Raw genomic sequence first — 15,257 nt, forward strand, 5'->3', positions numbered from 1 at the left:
TAGTTTTACCACTGTTGCGTTACCCTGATTTGTTTCAGGTTCTCCTTAGACAGTGAACTGTTTGTATTTATTCGTCTTTGTGTATTAATACCCAGTGGACACCGAATACTGTACATGTTTGTAATATAATTTTAGCTTAGTTAATCTGAATTCTATCAGAGCACACCATTGGAAGGGTAGTGGGGCAGTGGAACAAGTCACGCTCTGTGGTGTTTGCAGACACTGTACTTTCTGTTTTACGGGCGTGTGCTCGGGTGCCGTGTGTGACAGTGCGTTATGTGTAGTGCCAGTGTGGAGATGCTACCTTCTCCGAATTCTTGGAAATCGCTGTTGCAAATTGGCTGTGTATTTCTGTCTAAGGTGGGGTATGAGTACATACTACAGAATTTTTTTCAGTATTTTTTTCTCCTTATTTCACCTAACTTTTAATAATTTGTGGTACCCATGTAGCTGATAAATAAGTTCTGTGTCTAGAGAGTAAGCGCTTTCATTCTCTTAGCAGTGGTTAGTGAGAGGAGTCCGGGCCATGGCAGGGAACTGCCATCTCCCCGGCCACCAGCGAAGCTTCCTGTGCCCGGGCTACGTTTCCTCCCACAAAAGCTCGGCAGACTGCAGCAGGCCAGGGTCGGCAGAGTGTGGGGTGCCCAGAGGAGTGTGGGGTGCCATTTGACAGGACAAAGGAAGACTGCAGATTTAGCGCTTTAGCACACAGTTGTTCTCTATATTCATTAATAAGCAAATGATTGGGAGGCAACTGTCATTCACTTAGACTCTATTAAAATGCTACAACTCCATAAAGTACATTGGTACAAAAATGTTTTATTCTTTCTTTTATAGCAAACCCAAGATGTAGCAAGCAGTCCTCCGGAGAGCTCCTTCCAGAAACTAGCGCCCAGTGAATATAGGTACACTTTATTGAGAGATCGAGATGAGCTTTAAAAACTTTGGAAAACAGTTTGCAAGCCTTTCAACAGCAGCATCAACTTCCGTGGTGGAAATAGTAAACCTATATTTTCATAATTCTATGTGTATTTTTATTTTGAATAAACAGAAAGAAGTTTTGGGTTTTTAATTTTTTTCTCCCCCTGACTGAAAATGCATTGTCATTTAACATAGCCTCTTTTAAAAATCTGGTAGGGTTAAAAAAGAGAAATAAAAACCAGAGGCCTGTCTTTGCTTTGAATCTGTCCTGTAAAATTTCTATAACTCAAGTGAAAGGTGCCATTGCCAGAACTTAGCGTGAACTTGCACTACCAGGGCAGGGAGGACTTAGGGATGTCTCTTGTGTAGTATGTGTTTTCTTGCTTTTCTTTTCCTATGATCAGTTCTGTTGGTATTTTCATTATCATATTTCTGAAAGCTAAGGATACTTGGGAAGGGAATAAATTAAAATTTTCACACTGTGTACTGTGTTTTACTGATTGGTTGGATATTGCTTATGAAAACTCCATAGTGGTATTTTTTGGATTCTTAATGTGTAACTTAAACATACTATGAAGAGGAGGAGAGCCATAAGCCAGAACATTTGGCAGAAATTGCCCTTATGAATTAAGGAAAAGAAATGAAAAGTATTATTAAGTTTCTATGTGTTTGTCTAAGAAAGTGGCATATGGATGGCATTTAGAACCTTGAGCGAATTATACCTAAATCTGGGAAGTAGAGATCCTGGCAGAGTAGGTTACTAGTATTGAACTAGATAACTTTTAAGGCTTCTCCTATCATAAGACTTCAATTTCCAAGAAGAAAAACAAGCAGAGAAATTGTATTTCAATAATTCTAAATGTCCTTCTGTCTTGTAGTGTTGTTATAGTTGTATAGATCAAAAGCAAAGACATTAAAGAACATACATATTTAATTTTTCCATTGGTAGAGGACCTGCTCCACTGTAGATTCCCTAATATTTCCCAGGCCTGCAGTATACAGTCCCACAGTCCCAGGGCAAGGCCTCAGTACTGCCAGGGACTAAAACCAGAGGGAGAGGACCCTCAGTGTCATATCAGGAATCCCAATGCCCGAGGACAGACAGCTTCAAAATTGGCTTTCCTCTGGGTCTGGGTTGGTGCTATAGGCAAAGGGTCATTTTATACTTGGGGTATAAATCAATCCCAGTTTGGGAAAGATTATTTTTAAGCTTAAAAGGTTGACTTGTGCCATTATATGTAATATATGTAACATCTTCCAATACTTTTAAAATAAAATGAATATTTATAATGGATATTTAATAATTGTTATTTTTAAAGATACAGTTCTTAGTTTTGCATGGTTTATCCATAGTTTCCATGGTTTCATTCAGAATAATCAATGTTAAGGTGATGAGGGGCATGTTAGAGTATTGTATCAGATTATGATCAGAAAAATAGGACAGAGCTTTTGGGCCTTAGTTCTGTTCCTTTTTTGCTTTTATTCAGTAACTTGAATAAAGTCAGAGTTATGATCCTCAAGTCAGAGAATGGACCAAATCTGCGAGGGTTACAGGGAAAACAAGTATTCAGAAAACTAAGCCAAAACCAAGTGCAGCAGCACATCAGCCAGCTGGGATACACTTGTGAGCTTGTAATTAAGTTTGAAAAAATAAAGATACTGCTCAAGTACGAGGTCTCAGAGAGCTGGATTAAGTGTAGTTATTTTGGAAAAGGCCTCATGTTCAGTGTGATCTAAGATGGTACAGTAGTTGTATAAAGAGTGGATTTGAGAGTGGATTAGTAGTGTTCGTATGTTGGACTTTGGGCTCCAGCCCCACCAGTTTCATTGTCTTCTCTAGACTTTGAAGCCATTGAGGGCAGGATACTGAGGTTTTTGTCTGTATCTGTAGTACCTAGAGTTTCTGGACACTTAGTCTTCATCAAACGTTTACTGAATGAATGAAAAGCAAAGTGACCTTGGGTGATTTTTATATCCCCTGAAGCTATTCGGCACTCATCAGGGTTTGATGCCTGGTTTTATAAAAAGTCCTTAACAAGCTCAAGTGCATTCCACGAAACTAGAGCGTGGGAGAAGAGGTTGTAAAATGCTGTGTTCAGGCTGTCTTGCTTAGAGCAGACTCGGGTCTCCGAGTAGTCTGGCATTGGAAGGGCCGGCAGTGTTTGTGTGGGTCCCAGAGACAACTGTGATTCCAGGGAGTTATGGGGAAGCAGATTCTGGTAGACTTTTATTCAAGGAAGGCTTCTTGGTGCCATCTATAATGGGTTACAGAGGTGAAGAAGGCAGGATTTGCGCCTGAGAGCTGCTCAGTCTGGTCAGGCTGCTGGTGTGTTACAGGTGTTACAGATGTGGTTATAGAAGACAGAGGTGAATGTGGCTGGCATCAAAAGCACCAAATTCCAAAGATTTCATGGAGGAGTGGATTTTATGCTGAGTGTTAAGAAAAGGAATTAGTGTTCTTCAAGGGACCTGGGTGTAGGGATAATCTGAGCAAAGATGCAGAATAGCCAAGTGTGGTAGCGAAAACAGAGTTTTTCTTCTTCGTGAGACAGGGTCTCACTGTGCAGTTCAGGCTGGCCTTGAACTCACACCCTTCTGCCTCAGCCTCCACAGTGCTGGGATTACCATGTGCAGCACCATGCCAGCGAAAATAAATTCTTGGGGGAGGATTAGTACATTGGAGAGTGGGAAGAAATGAGAAAGGTTAGAGAAAAAGGTGGAGCTGCTCACACCAGGCCCTGACTGCGGAGCCAAGGGCTTCTTCACCTGTGTGTTGTGGGTCACAGTCCCAGTGCGGAGCCCAGCAGGAGGGATCCCTGCTTAAAGAGCGCTGTGGAAGCAGCTCTCAGTGTAGGCCTCCCCGAGAGTATTCCCGTGGAAGTTGCTTCAGTTTACCTGATCTTCCCAGGGCCCTGGGCTGCTCAGCTGTGGTAAGAGGACAGAAGGTTTCTGGAGAGTAGACATGAGCAGCAGAAGCCACCCCAGGAGCTTCTCTGCCAGCTCCCTGTTCTAGTCTTTCAAAATCGTTCCCAGTCCTGAGAGAGGGACCATTAAAAAAAGTAAAAACTGTCTTTAGATAACACTATAAAGTTTTAAAACTCAAATGAGCCCAGAAAAAAAGACAAAGTAGGGACTTGGAGTGCCTCAGGGAACTCCCTGATGAAACCAGCTTGTCAGGTGTCATGGGTGAAAGTGGGAAGCTGGTGGAGAAAAGCTCCAAAGAAGTCCCTAAAATACAAAAGTGTTTGCAATAGTAGAGCTGAGAATGAGCTTAAATTTGTAGAAAATTCTCAAGATGAAAAGTAAAGTAGTGAAATGGACTGACAATCAGAAAAAGCTGAATATTCACTTCTTTATTTAACAGAGATAGTCTGGCTGGGCAAAAATTAAATAAAGAGCGAGAAGGAAAAAAATTGCCACATTGTTTTAATGCCTATATTTCTGTATGCTGTGGAGCTACTAGCAGTTGTAAATGCTTTGTGTTAACAATTCTTGGAGAACCATGACTATAAGGTGATAAGACTGGAAATGGGCAAATAGTGTTCCAATTTTCAAAATAATTAATGGCTTTTGCTATTTTTCTAAAAACCTCATGAACCAAACTGAAATATTGGTAGTCTGTATTGGGGGAGGGGGGAGATTTAAATAGGTGTAAAAAGAACAAAGTATTACTAGTTTTCAAAACCAGTATTTAAAGACCCTGAAGACATTAAGTTGTTTCAGGACTTAAGTTGTTAAATGCTGATATACCTGACTTATGTGTTCATTAAAACAGGTTGAATAGGACCTCTGCTTAGTAACTGTTTTTTTAGCTGTGTTTGAATTTTTGTATGTATTTCCAAGTAATAAAACTATATTTATAAAATATTTCTATATTTGAGACTTTGTACTAATTCATTATGTCATAAATAGTATCATTTTACTTAGAATCTAGACTAGAGTTATTACCTATTCCAATTTTATTTTTCATGTCATTTTCTTTTACTTAGAGTGGGAAACTATGAATTTGTGTGCTGGTAATTCAAGCCCTTATTTTAATGAAATGTTGATGTTTCTCTCCAAGAACACATTGAGGAAAGGCTGGCCTGCCCTAAGACATTAGGGTTAGGAGTCTGGAAAAGAAAGTGCAACTTACAAAATACTTCTCTCATGTCTACTTTCCCCTCCACCATGCTTAGCAAATTCCTCCCATTCAGCATTCAGTGTGGAATTGACCTGCTGTGGCCACACAGCCCTTTATGTATGTTAGGAAATTCGCAGTCGGGGAAATTAAGCGTTCACGTATCCCCTTTCCCTAGCCCCACATCAGTGAATGTGATAAGGAGAGCAGGAACTCAGACCTCCTCCTAGCAACTTGGTACACTGAAAGAACTCCTGAAATCTGATTTTAAAATGTTTAATACACTTAATTAAAAATAAGTGAACAAATGAAATAAAGGAAAAGAAATTATCACTGTAACTGGAATGAACTCTGCTAACTGATGTGAAAATTTCAATTTAATCTAGTGATTTTGTCATTTGCAGGCATTTAAGTGAATCCAGTCACCTTCAATCTCATGTCCTAAGTCGGTTTTGGGGTCCTAAGAGTTTGGTCCAGAGTGAAGTCTTGAGTATACACCAGGCAAGCAATTTGTAACACTTTCCGAATCCTTTTTTTTTTTTTTAAATCAGTACCAGGGATCGAACTCACGATTGCGTGCTGGCAAGGCAGGTGCTTATGCCGCTGAGCTAAATTCCCAGCCCCCTGACTTTAATTTGAAAAATGAAATATTTTCACCTCCAAATTGTGACATTTTTCAATTCATGATCTCAAATCCTGAAGACATTTTCTAGATTTCTGTCGCACCTTTCATTCCTGTTAATATGTGAAAGTAGGTACTAAGCTAGGATTTTCTGTTTTGGAAAGCAATTGCACATTTAATATATTCCCCAAGAGGTCAGGACTTGCATGCTATGACCTCATTCATCATCTGAGAGTCACTAAGGGGTGTGGTTTCTTTTTATCTTCCCATCACTATTTCATGCCAAGAAATACTACAGGAAGCATATGGTATAATAACTGGTCTAAAAGATGTTTACTATGTAGTTGGAGACCACCATGTCACCAATGCAAGAATTTTACCTCTGCACAATTAAGCACAGGTGAAATGGGACACACTGAATTACAGTGATAAGAAATACTCATGTAGAGAAATAGGAAACTACCACGAAGGTCTTGGACACTAAAAGATAAAATTTCATGATCATCAGTCACTTTCTAATAAATACAGGGCCAGCACCAAGTGGGTATTCAGTATTTAATGTAACTCACCAGGAGGCAAGAAAATGTGAATCATTTCCTACAGCTGGAAAAGGAGGGTAACCACCAATAACTCTAGCATATGTGAGGTTTGTTACTTCTCAGGCAACAAAGGCAATATGAGAACTTTGTCTTATGTAACAAGTGAAGCCATCAATTCCTATAAACAAAGAATTACTGAATTTTAAATAAACACCCTAGTCTCTTGTTATTTCCTTCTTAATCAGCTTCATCTCCAGCTTTTAATTCCTTGGTTTTCACTGTGCAGTCTCTCTGCCCCCTGGAACCTGTAACCCTGCTTCAAGCGGGCATATTCTTGGGCTACTACTTGAGAACCACATGTCCCAAAGCCTCCCCTTCTCTTCTCAGCAGGCAGCCCCGTCACTCTGGGGAGCCTTGTGTTACTCTGTGCATTGTTCCTGTAGCTTATGTACTCTATTGTGCCGTGATTCCCTTGCTTCAGGTAACTGAACGGCTGAGGAGGATAGATTCACTCTCTAGGTCTAGGATGGGCCAGGGCACAACACACAACAGAAACTCAAATGTTCGTTGGATAAATTTTATTGCATGTTTCCTTTTTAAAGCACCACTGAGCAACATAAATGATGAATTCTTAACAATTGGGCCTTTTCTTGTGTTGCACTTTGGCAACACCAAAGGTTCAACAATAAAATGGAAAATACTTTTAGGGGATTTTATTACTGACACCCAAGTTGACGTCTTAGTTATTCGTCTTAAAACAAGGAGACTTCAAATACTTGCAAAGTATACGAAAAAAATACTACTGAATGTCTCTTCACTAGTGAAGTTACAGGAGCTGGACAATGGTATGTTAAGGCTGGAATATTCACACTGCTCAAGAACCTCAGACTCAGCTCTCGGATGTACAGGCGACAGGACTGGTATTATTTTGAATGTTAAGAAATTGAATGTAATTTCCCCTAGGAAAAAATTTCTTTCCTGTTTGAATGTTGAAGTTTGGCTGAAAAGACTACAAATGTCACCAGGCAACTTGATATGTAGGAACAACAGATTATTTTGAAGAATTTATTTTCTTTGAGACTGCACTATGGTTATAATTCTAGCTCTTGGCAAACTAGTTGTCATCTGGAGCAAATCACTTCCTTTTGAATGCTTTCACATTTTTATTTCAATTTGTTTTGTTAATATTACACAAATACATTGTCATAATAATGTATTTCTTTGATAGCCAAATATACTTTTACCATTGTTTGTTTATAATAAGTTTCTCTGTGAAATGGTGTAAAACTGACAAATACCAATAGTGAGAATCACCTGGCAGAAAGCTAGTGGTCATAAAAACAAACAGAACTTGAATGGCCAGAGTGGCAGGGCCCATCTGACTGCTGAGCTACACACCCCTTTATGGTGGCAGTATCCTGTATCACTGCAGAGCCTTTTTTGCAAGCTTTTCTTTGTCCTGCCTTCCAAAGATTCCCTGTGGCACCAATGAAATGCCTTGCTTTTCTGAAGTGAACAAGAAGCGTGGTTTGGTTTTTGTACTTTCACAGGTAGGAAATCCTGAGTGCTGTATCTTTATATTACAGCTTTCTTCAGCTTCCTGTGAACAATATTAGCATTTACTCCTTTCTCCTATACAAGTAACTTAGAGCACTTACGGGTGGGTAGGCAGGCTTTTGGACTTAGGGGTTCCTCAGACTCAGTGGAACCTGTGTGTCCTTTGCTCGGGAGCTCTGGCTAGTTCCGCACAGTCCCAGCATAATCACTTCTTTAGGTCCCTGGCTCCTAGGTGCTGGGGTAGGAGAGCTAAGCCATCGGAAGATAAAACCCAGAGGAAGACAGGTGCAGACAGAAGGACAAAGGAAGTACGGTCTCCCTAAAATGCAGATGGCTCTTCCTGTGTGGTCCGCATCCATCTTTAGAGCAATTACAAAAGCAGTTTAGAGAGGTCTGAGTAAAGCCACCACCAGCACAGTGACTACACAGTTCCCAAAAGGGCATCATTGTAAAAGAAATAACCATTTTAATTCTGTGAATAATGACAGATTTGCTTTAAAAGGCATGAAAAGTTCATTAGTATAAAAAGCATTGTTTAAGCTGGCTATAACCGATGAATAAAATAATTTATAGGTTGGGTGTGATGGAATAACACCTTAATTTTACAGTGTAAGGCTCAAATCCACCACGATGCACATCTTTAATTGCCACCATTAAAAAGTATGTGGCTGCTGGACACCTGGTGAGGAATCAGAAGCTGGAGAAGCAGAAAGCGAAGTCACAAAGCTGGCCTTAGCGAGGGGGCCTGCGGGGCCTGCGGAGGCAGAACCGAGGGCGCGGCTCAGCGCTGCAGAGGCAGCACGGGGTACGGCTGCCTTAGAACAGTTTCTGTAGTTCGACAAGCCAGTTACACCCTGGCTTCTCCCCTTTGCAATCGAATCATCCTCTGCAAATTATTTGATTCTCTGAGGCTCAGCTGCCCTACCTGGCAGTGTATTCACTAAACACCAGTTCCACTGTAAGGATGTTTTCTTCAAAGTAAGGGTTGCAATCACATACACACCAGTCAGCACAGTGGGCTAATTGGGTGTATTTTATAAGCAGTGAAAGCATGAAAATTCACTGCACGTGATAGTGTAAATATGGTTTCCTTATGCATACGCTGCTTTCATACGAATGTACTTCTTTATGGGTTACACCAAAAACTCAGTCTCTGCTCCATAAAGAAAACCTCAGATGATGATATCAAAAGTCCTCAGAAAGTGCTACCTTTATCCAAATAAACCTTTACAAATACTAAAACCTTCCTTTCTAACTTACTGCAGTAAAACTGAGACATGAGTCATAAAGAAGATAAATTTAACCTAACACTATAGGGCATTAAATTCAGCTCTCAGTGTCATACTAATTTATACACATAAGCACTTTACAGATTATAGCTATTTCCTTTATAGTTGATTAAACACTTTAGCAATTTCTACAAAAAGTTGGCTATTAGGGGAAATGAGACATAGTTTCTAGGTAACTTTCTTAAAGGACTGTGGGTTGCTGAATTATAAAGACTGCTGGCCTAGTATTCCAGTCCTGACGAGCAGTAAAAGTTGAAGACTGAGTGCATATAACTGGGTCCCACATAGCTCAGTAAAAATGAGAAATTCTGCACCAGAGTATATGCTTCACATATAGGACTGGACTTTCTCTCTTCTTCAGGTGCTTACACGTCTTCATGTGTTTTTAAGAAGTTATGTTGAAAGTGTGACAAATTTGGGGTTGGCAGAGTAGAGCATTATACAGCAATGAAGCAGGACAGACTACCAGAAACTACAGACAGAGAAATGAATCTTGAGATAATCATACCTAAGTTTGCAATTTCTGCCAACTAGGTTGGAAAAGCTCACTCAGGTTTAACAACTTGTTAAAGGGACAGCAAGGACCAAAATCTAGGAAAAGATGGGCAGCAAGCTGAGCATGGTAGCCGCACCTGTAATTCCAGCACTCTGGGAAGCTGAAACAGAAGGGTCATGAGTTTGAGCCCAGCCCTGGCACCTCAGGGATTCAGCAAGACCCTGTCCCCAAATGTAAAAAAAAAAAAATGACCAGAGATGTAGCTCAGTGTGAAGGCCCTGGGCTCAGTACCCAGCGTGGAAACAAAAACAGTGATGCCAACCTTAGGTGTGTCCACTAGCACTCACTGGATCAGCTCTCCTTTTGTGTTAAGATGGAAGGAAGTAGGTAATTGTTGCTCCTTGCCAGTAAGAAATGGTGCTTTGTCTCATATGGAGCCACAGACGTGACAGGTAGCAAACAAAGTTAGTTAAAGCAACCTCAGCGAGAGAGCAGCTCATTGGTAACCCTTGACTTCCCTGCACTGCCCAGACCTCCTGAGGTGCAGGAACCCACTCCAGCCCACAGAAGACAGCAGAGGAAGGCCAACAGGCGGCTGGTTCCTTGCTATGCCGAAGAGCCAGGGGCGCAGAGGGAGGGTGCCTCTGACCTTTACTCTTACCGTGTAGACCGCTTGTGGTCTTTCAGATACACGTGGAGTTGGGCTGCACCACACTCAGTATCAGTGTTGGTATGAGCACCGCAAATTCTTTATTGGGACTGAGTGTTGGGACCAGGCTTTGTCAGCTAATCATAAACAGCATTTTGGGGAAGAAACAGAAAATGTGGAAAGTCCAGGAGATAAAGAAGCCTGGGGAAGGAAGGGGTGGAAGTAACAGCAGTGAGGTAGAAAGTTCTTTGCTCAAAAGGCAGGGTGAGAAGGACACAGGACAGAGCCCTCTGTGCAGTGGGCCCATCAAGCCCTCCAAACCAGACAGTACCCCAGGATGCGGCCTCATGGTTTTGGGCCCTCATTTTTAACCCAACTCTTACAATGCTGGAAACACTGGAAGTTTTCCTCCTTGTTAAACTTTAAAGGTTACAGGAAGGGTAGAGATGGGAAGCAACACTGGAAGGCAGACGATGAGAAAAGTGCTCATTATACGTGAGTAGGATTCACCCCATAGACGGAAAAGGCTTTTCAAAGTTCACAGGAGGGAAACAAAGGCCCTGGATGGTTGAGAAGGTGGCCAGCCTCACACTCTCCTACCACTTGCTATCAGTGCTGCTTTACGGCAGGCAGGGGACAAGTTCTGCAAAGAAGCCAGTGTCACAAACGACATCTGAAAGAGAGACGGGCCTCTCTCCACTTCCTTACACCATGACTTCCCTCACCTAAAAGCAATGTAAGCTGGCTCCAACCACAGTCAGGTTCACCAAACAGATTCCATGTTGGAGTCCCCTGCACCTGGCCTATCTATAGAAAGGCTCTGTGCTCCTGCCCTTTCCTCACCAAGGGGCCTGAGTAAATACACTTAGGCCGAAGGTCGCCAATTCAGGGGCACATGCTAAGTCCTTCACCAAGTTTTAAACTCAGTTTTCACATTTCACTCAGGGCAGAAAACTTGCTCCTTGGCAGTCTTTAAATTTGACTCAGTGAGAATTACACATCCTAAGCCTCTCGATCCCTAAAATCTCCAACACCCAGCAAAAGAAAATACAACCGACGTCACGGTTCCGTCACATCAGAGCACCAGAGCCACTGTCCCGACATGCAGAATTCCACAGGCGGGCAGTGTGTCCCCAGCAGCAAGGTGTTTACGAGGGTCACTATGGTGGTGCCGGAAAGGCCAAAGTCTGGTCTCTAACTGCACTTTTTGTCACTTTGGCTGTGAAGATCTGGACAGCTGGAAGTGAGCTTCTCCATCATTTTCTGTTTCCTTCTTTGTATCAATTTTCCACCTGTGAAGCCTAACACCCCACCACCAAGTGCAGCTGCAATTCCTACCATTTTGAAGCCTACAAGGAGGCCAATCGGACCCCCCACCATTCCTCCGATGAGCGCACCTGCCACGGGCAGAGCTGCCAGCTTGTATTTTGCAGCCTGTAGGAAAAAAAATTCAATTTAGAAATTGAGTTGAGAATATCTGCCTGTGGCGATGTGCATTTTCCTCTCATTACTCTTGGCAAAGCCTCTTTAACTCCTGGTACATAATCAAGCCTAGAGATGTACTTGGGGGCGGGGTAGGGGAGTATTCCACAGGTACCACGATGGGTCCAGATCCCAGAACTTAGGAGAAATGAAACACAGCGATGGCTACAGATTTTACCTGCCAAACAATCAATCCCCTCCCTGTCTAGTTGGCTTACCTAAACAGTTTCAGCTGCCACAGATTCTGATCCCACCGAAGCATAAAAACCAGAGATTATTCCAGGTTATGTACTTGGGGATAAAATGTACGCTGGATGGAAAACAGATGGCTGCACTCCACATGGACTGTCACACTTCTACGTTTGCCCTGACTGTGTTCTTGTGCCCCTCTCACTCCGCTCTGCGGATCTCTTCAGATATATTAAGTGCCTTACAGTAAATCTACAGTTTATTCTCTTTTAGAAAAAATCTCTCATGATAGAATGAATCTTAAAGTACGGTATTACAACCATTGATTTCTTGCACTACCTATGTGTCATTTTTTCCTGATTTCCTTAATTGCCAGTTCCCTCAGCACTGAAGAGAGCAGATCAATTGGGTTAATACTGGAGAGTCCTGGGAGCCTGAGTACCATCGATTTGTCAGCAGGAGCAGAATCTTACCTTCCCCAAGTTCTTGGTTCCCTCTTCAACATTCACAGCGGCAGTGTTGACGTGGTCTGCAATGCTGTCAATCTTCTCCTGCTGAGACTAGATGCAAAGGAATTACGAGTGAGCGTTCCTGCTGGGGAGCGGCAGGAAGCCAACACACACCATTTTAATTCCTGTAATCAGGGCCCAGGGTACCGCAGCCTTGCAGTCTTAATAGCGGTTCATTAATAGCATCTGATAAACCACGTCAAAAGTACAAATTCACTTTCATAAAAAAAGAGGAGGACTTAATTATTAGGTAATAAAAGGGTGGCACCTTTACAGCAAAAATCATCTCACACTGAAATTCACTCAAACATACAAACATACTATTCTCCAAATGAATCTACTTTATGGGAGAAAAATATCCAAACAAGCATTTACATGTCATGCTGGATTTGATGGAAAATAACAAAAACAAAATCAACCCCCCAAAAACCGCCCTTATTTCCTTAGAAAATTCTATTTAAAGCAGGCATATCTACCTTGGAAGTAAAATGCCCCTGATCCAGTATAAACTGTTATGTCTTAAGAATAAGATTATAACACGAAATCTTTCCCACGTGATACGCACCCGGGAGCAGTGAATACTGTCTTGAGTTTTACACCTATATACAACACAGCCTAAAGTCACAGCAAGTTAAAATATTTCAGATCAAACATATTAATAAAGCACAATACGTAAAATAGCACCACGTGTGCTGACACAGCAGCAACTGTGACTCACGGAGCCTGCGGGCGGGAGGACTGCCAGGGTCTTCTGAGCACTGAGCTCCACTGCAAGGATTCTGGCTGCTGGACCTCTGCTAAACTCCCTCTCAAGACCACATTCCTTGACACAGGGACCCCGTCTATTTTAAAATCCACCTTAGCTAGAATTTATATTGTAGAAACCCTGTAGCCTCCATCACAATTGGTACATGCTTTGTCTTAGCTGTCTTTATCTTCATTCCAGATAAAGGCCATCTTCCACAACGCATGAGTCCTGAGGTGTCTGATTCCCTTATATAACTGACCTGTGCATTTATACTTAGACAGACATAAATAACACTCTCCTAATTCCAATCAACATGTGAGTGCTATGTGAAACTCAAACATAGCTAATTCTTCCCATTTGTTTCGTATTAGCATTATTGATATTCCTTCCCTTCTCGCTATGTACGGGTAAACTGTCTGGCGCTTTGTGGGCTTCCTTCATCGTATGCTTCTCTACCACCACCTTGACACCTTTAATAGGCTCAGCCCTTGCTCGGCTTGCTTTCAAACATCTCTGTCACAGCCCAGTCTCACAAGGGCTCTCAGACCCTCAGACAGAAGTGGGCAGCAGAATCCCTGCAGGGCTTCTCAGAGCAGACTGCTGGGCCGCACCCTAAAACTTCAGACTCAGGAGAGCCTGAGAACTTGTGTTTCCAGTTGTTCTCCAGTAGGATTGAGGGGTAACTTCTGACTCAGCTAGCCTGTGTTTAGGTCCCAGCACCGCTGTAGGTCTGCAGGTCTCACTCTTATCTGTCAAACGCGGATCATGAAATTTACCCCACAGAGTTAATAAAAAGGAGAATAAAGTGAGATATCAGCAAAGTATGAGGAGGGAAATAACAAAACTCATCCTGACTCTCCCAAGAATGTGTTAACTCTTATGCTCCTGTCTAAAAATATAGAGCTTTTTTCTAAGGTATTTGAAAATTCTGTGGCTCTCAAACATTAATCTCCCCCAAGCCTTTACTCACTGAATTTCAATTTTTCCCAGCAAAAATTTTTTAAGTCAGCCTTCCTTTTCTGACCCACAGAAATAAAAGTACCAGCACTAGTAACACCCAACTTGTCTGGATTTTTGATGACCTACCATTGCTTCTATCTGGGACACCCTGACATTTTACACTTCGGTCTGAAATAATCTATGCTAGCAGATAAATCACAGGAGTACAATCTTATTACCAATCTTCATATCCCAATAAGTTAAGGGAGAGTAAAATCTTATCACCAATCTTCATATCTCAATGAGTTAAGGCAGAGGTAAGGTGTCTCCCATCTAATTCCAGCCAGGAGGAGGAACCTGATTATTGTTATTTCCATGCACTGTGTGCTCTCAAAGCCTCAAGGAAACATTTTCCAGTGCTTATTCTTAAAAAGTTTGAGTTTTAAAACACAAGATTTTTAAAGTGAAATTTTAAATAATTTTAATACTTGAAATGCTTCAAGCATAAAATGCTTGAAATAATCAGAGAAAAGACTACAAAAACAGAACAATCCTGGGATCACTGGTTATTTTAACTATAGCAGCCTCCAACACTGTAACCCTTAGGACCTGGTAAAGCCCATCTTGGCCTGCAGAAGGCCCAGCATCTGCATGCACTCATTCCCTGGTATCAGAAGCTTGCTTAATTCCAGGGCATGGTTAGTTCATGGAGGGCAGAAAGCCACTATTCTGGGATCAACAGTCATTCCTCAGTCCACCTTTCTTTTATTTTGTTTGGTCTGAATTTTCAAACTGTCCAGATCTTTGAATTCTGCTTTGTAAGACTCAGTAACACCACCAAGACTATAGTTAGGCATCAAACTGGTACTATAGAGTTGTCAGTCTAGTTTGGCACCTAGCACAATCTAGTACAAGGCCACATTAAATTCCATTCGGAACTGAAACTGGCTACCACTTTTTCCTATGTCCTTGGCTCTCTCTGCCAGGCCAATGCATACATATATAGCCCTTCCTCAGTCTATGAAGCCAAGCTCCAAGCCACCATGGTGGCTCAGAAGTACCCACCAAATTTCTTTTCACTTCTGATTTGCCTGTTGGTCTTCATCTGCATAAGGCTCCCACATTTGACAATTTTCACATCCTCTTGCACTGCCTGACATTTTATTCGTTATTACTTGTAAGTATTCTCAACATCCC

At 41.8% G+C, this 15,257-nt stretch overlaps 2 protein-coding genes across 5 annotated transcripts in view; one reads left to right on the plus strand and one right to left on the minus strand.

The window, feature by feature from the left end:
• Erp44 (endoplasmic reticulum protein 44) overlaps nt 1-4,788 on the plus strand; it is an 88,664-nt gene extending 83,876 nt beyond the window's left edge. For both annotated transcript variants that reach the window (XM_003470727.5, XM_063224625.1), the window contains one exon: nt 838-4,788. In XM_003470727.5, coding sequence (XP_003470775.3) covers nt 838-939 — 102 coding nt within the window. In that variant the 3' untranslated portion in view covers nt 940-4,788. The remainder of the gene's footprint in view (nt 1-837) is intronic.
• A 1,977-nt stretch (nt 4,789-6,765) lies between these two features.
• Nucleotides 6,766-15,257, minus strand: part of Stx17 (syntaxin 17) — a 68,522-nt gene continuing 60,030 nt past the window's right edge. For all 3 annotated transcript variants that reach the window (XM_003470892.4, XM_063224631.1, XM_063224641.1), the window contains exons 7-8: nt 12,338-12,424; nt 6,766-11,627 (exon numbers count right to left, since the gene is read on the minus strand). In XM_003470892.4, the coding sequence (XP_003470940.1) occupies nt 11,388-11,627; nt 12,338-12,424 (327 nt within the window). In that variant the 3' untranslated portion in view covers nt 6,766-11,387. The remainder of the gene's footprint in view (nt 11,628-12,337; nt 12,425-15,257) is intronic.

This window comes from Cavia porcellus, unplaced genomic scaffold (genome assembly GCF_034190915.1).
Source record: "Cavia porcellus strain 051 isolate PalLab524CR breed Dunkin Hartley unplaced genomic scaffold, mCavPor4.1 scaffold_1, whole genome shotgun sequence".
Classification (NCBI taxonomy): Eukaryota; Metazoa; Chordata; class Mammalia; order Rodentia; family Caviidae; genus Cavia; species Cavia porcellus.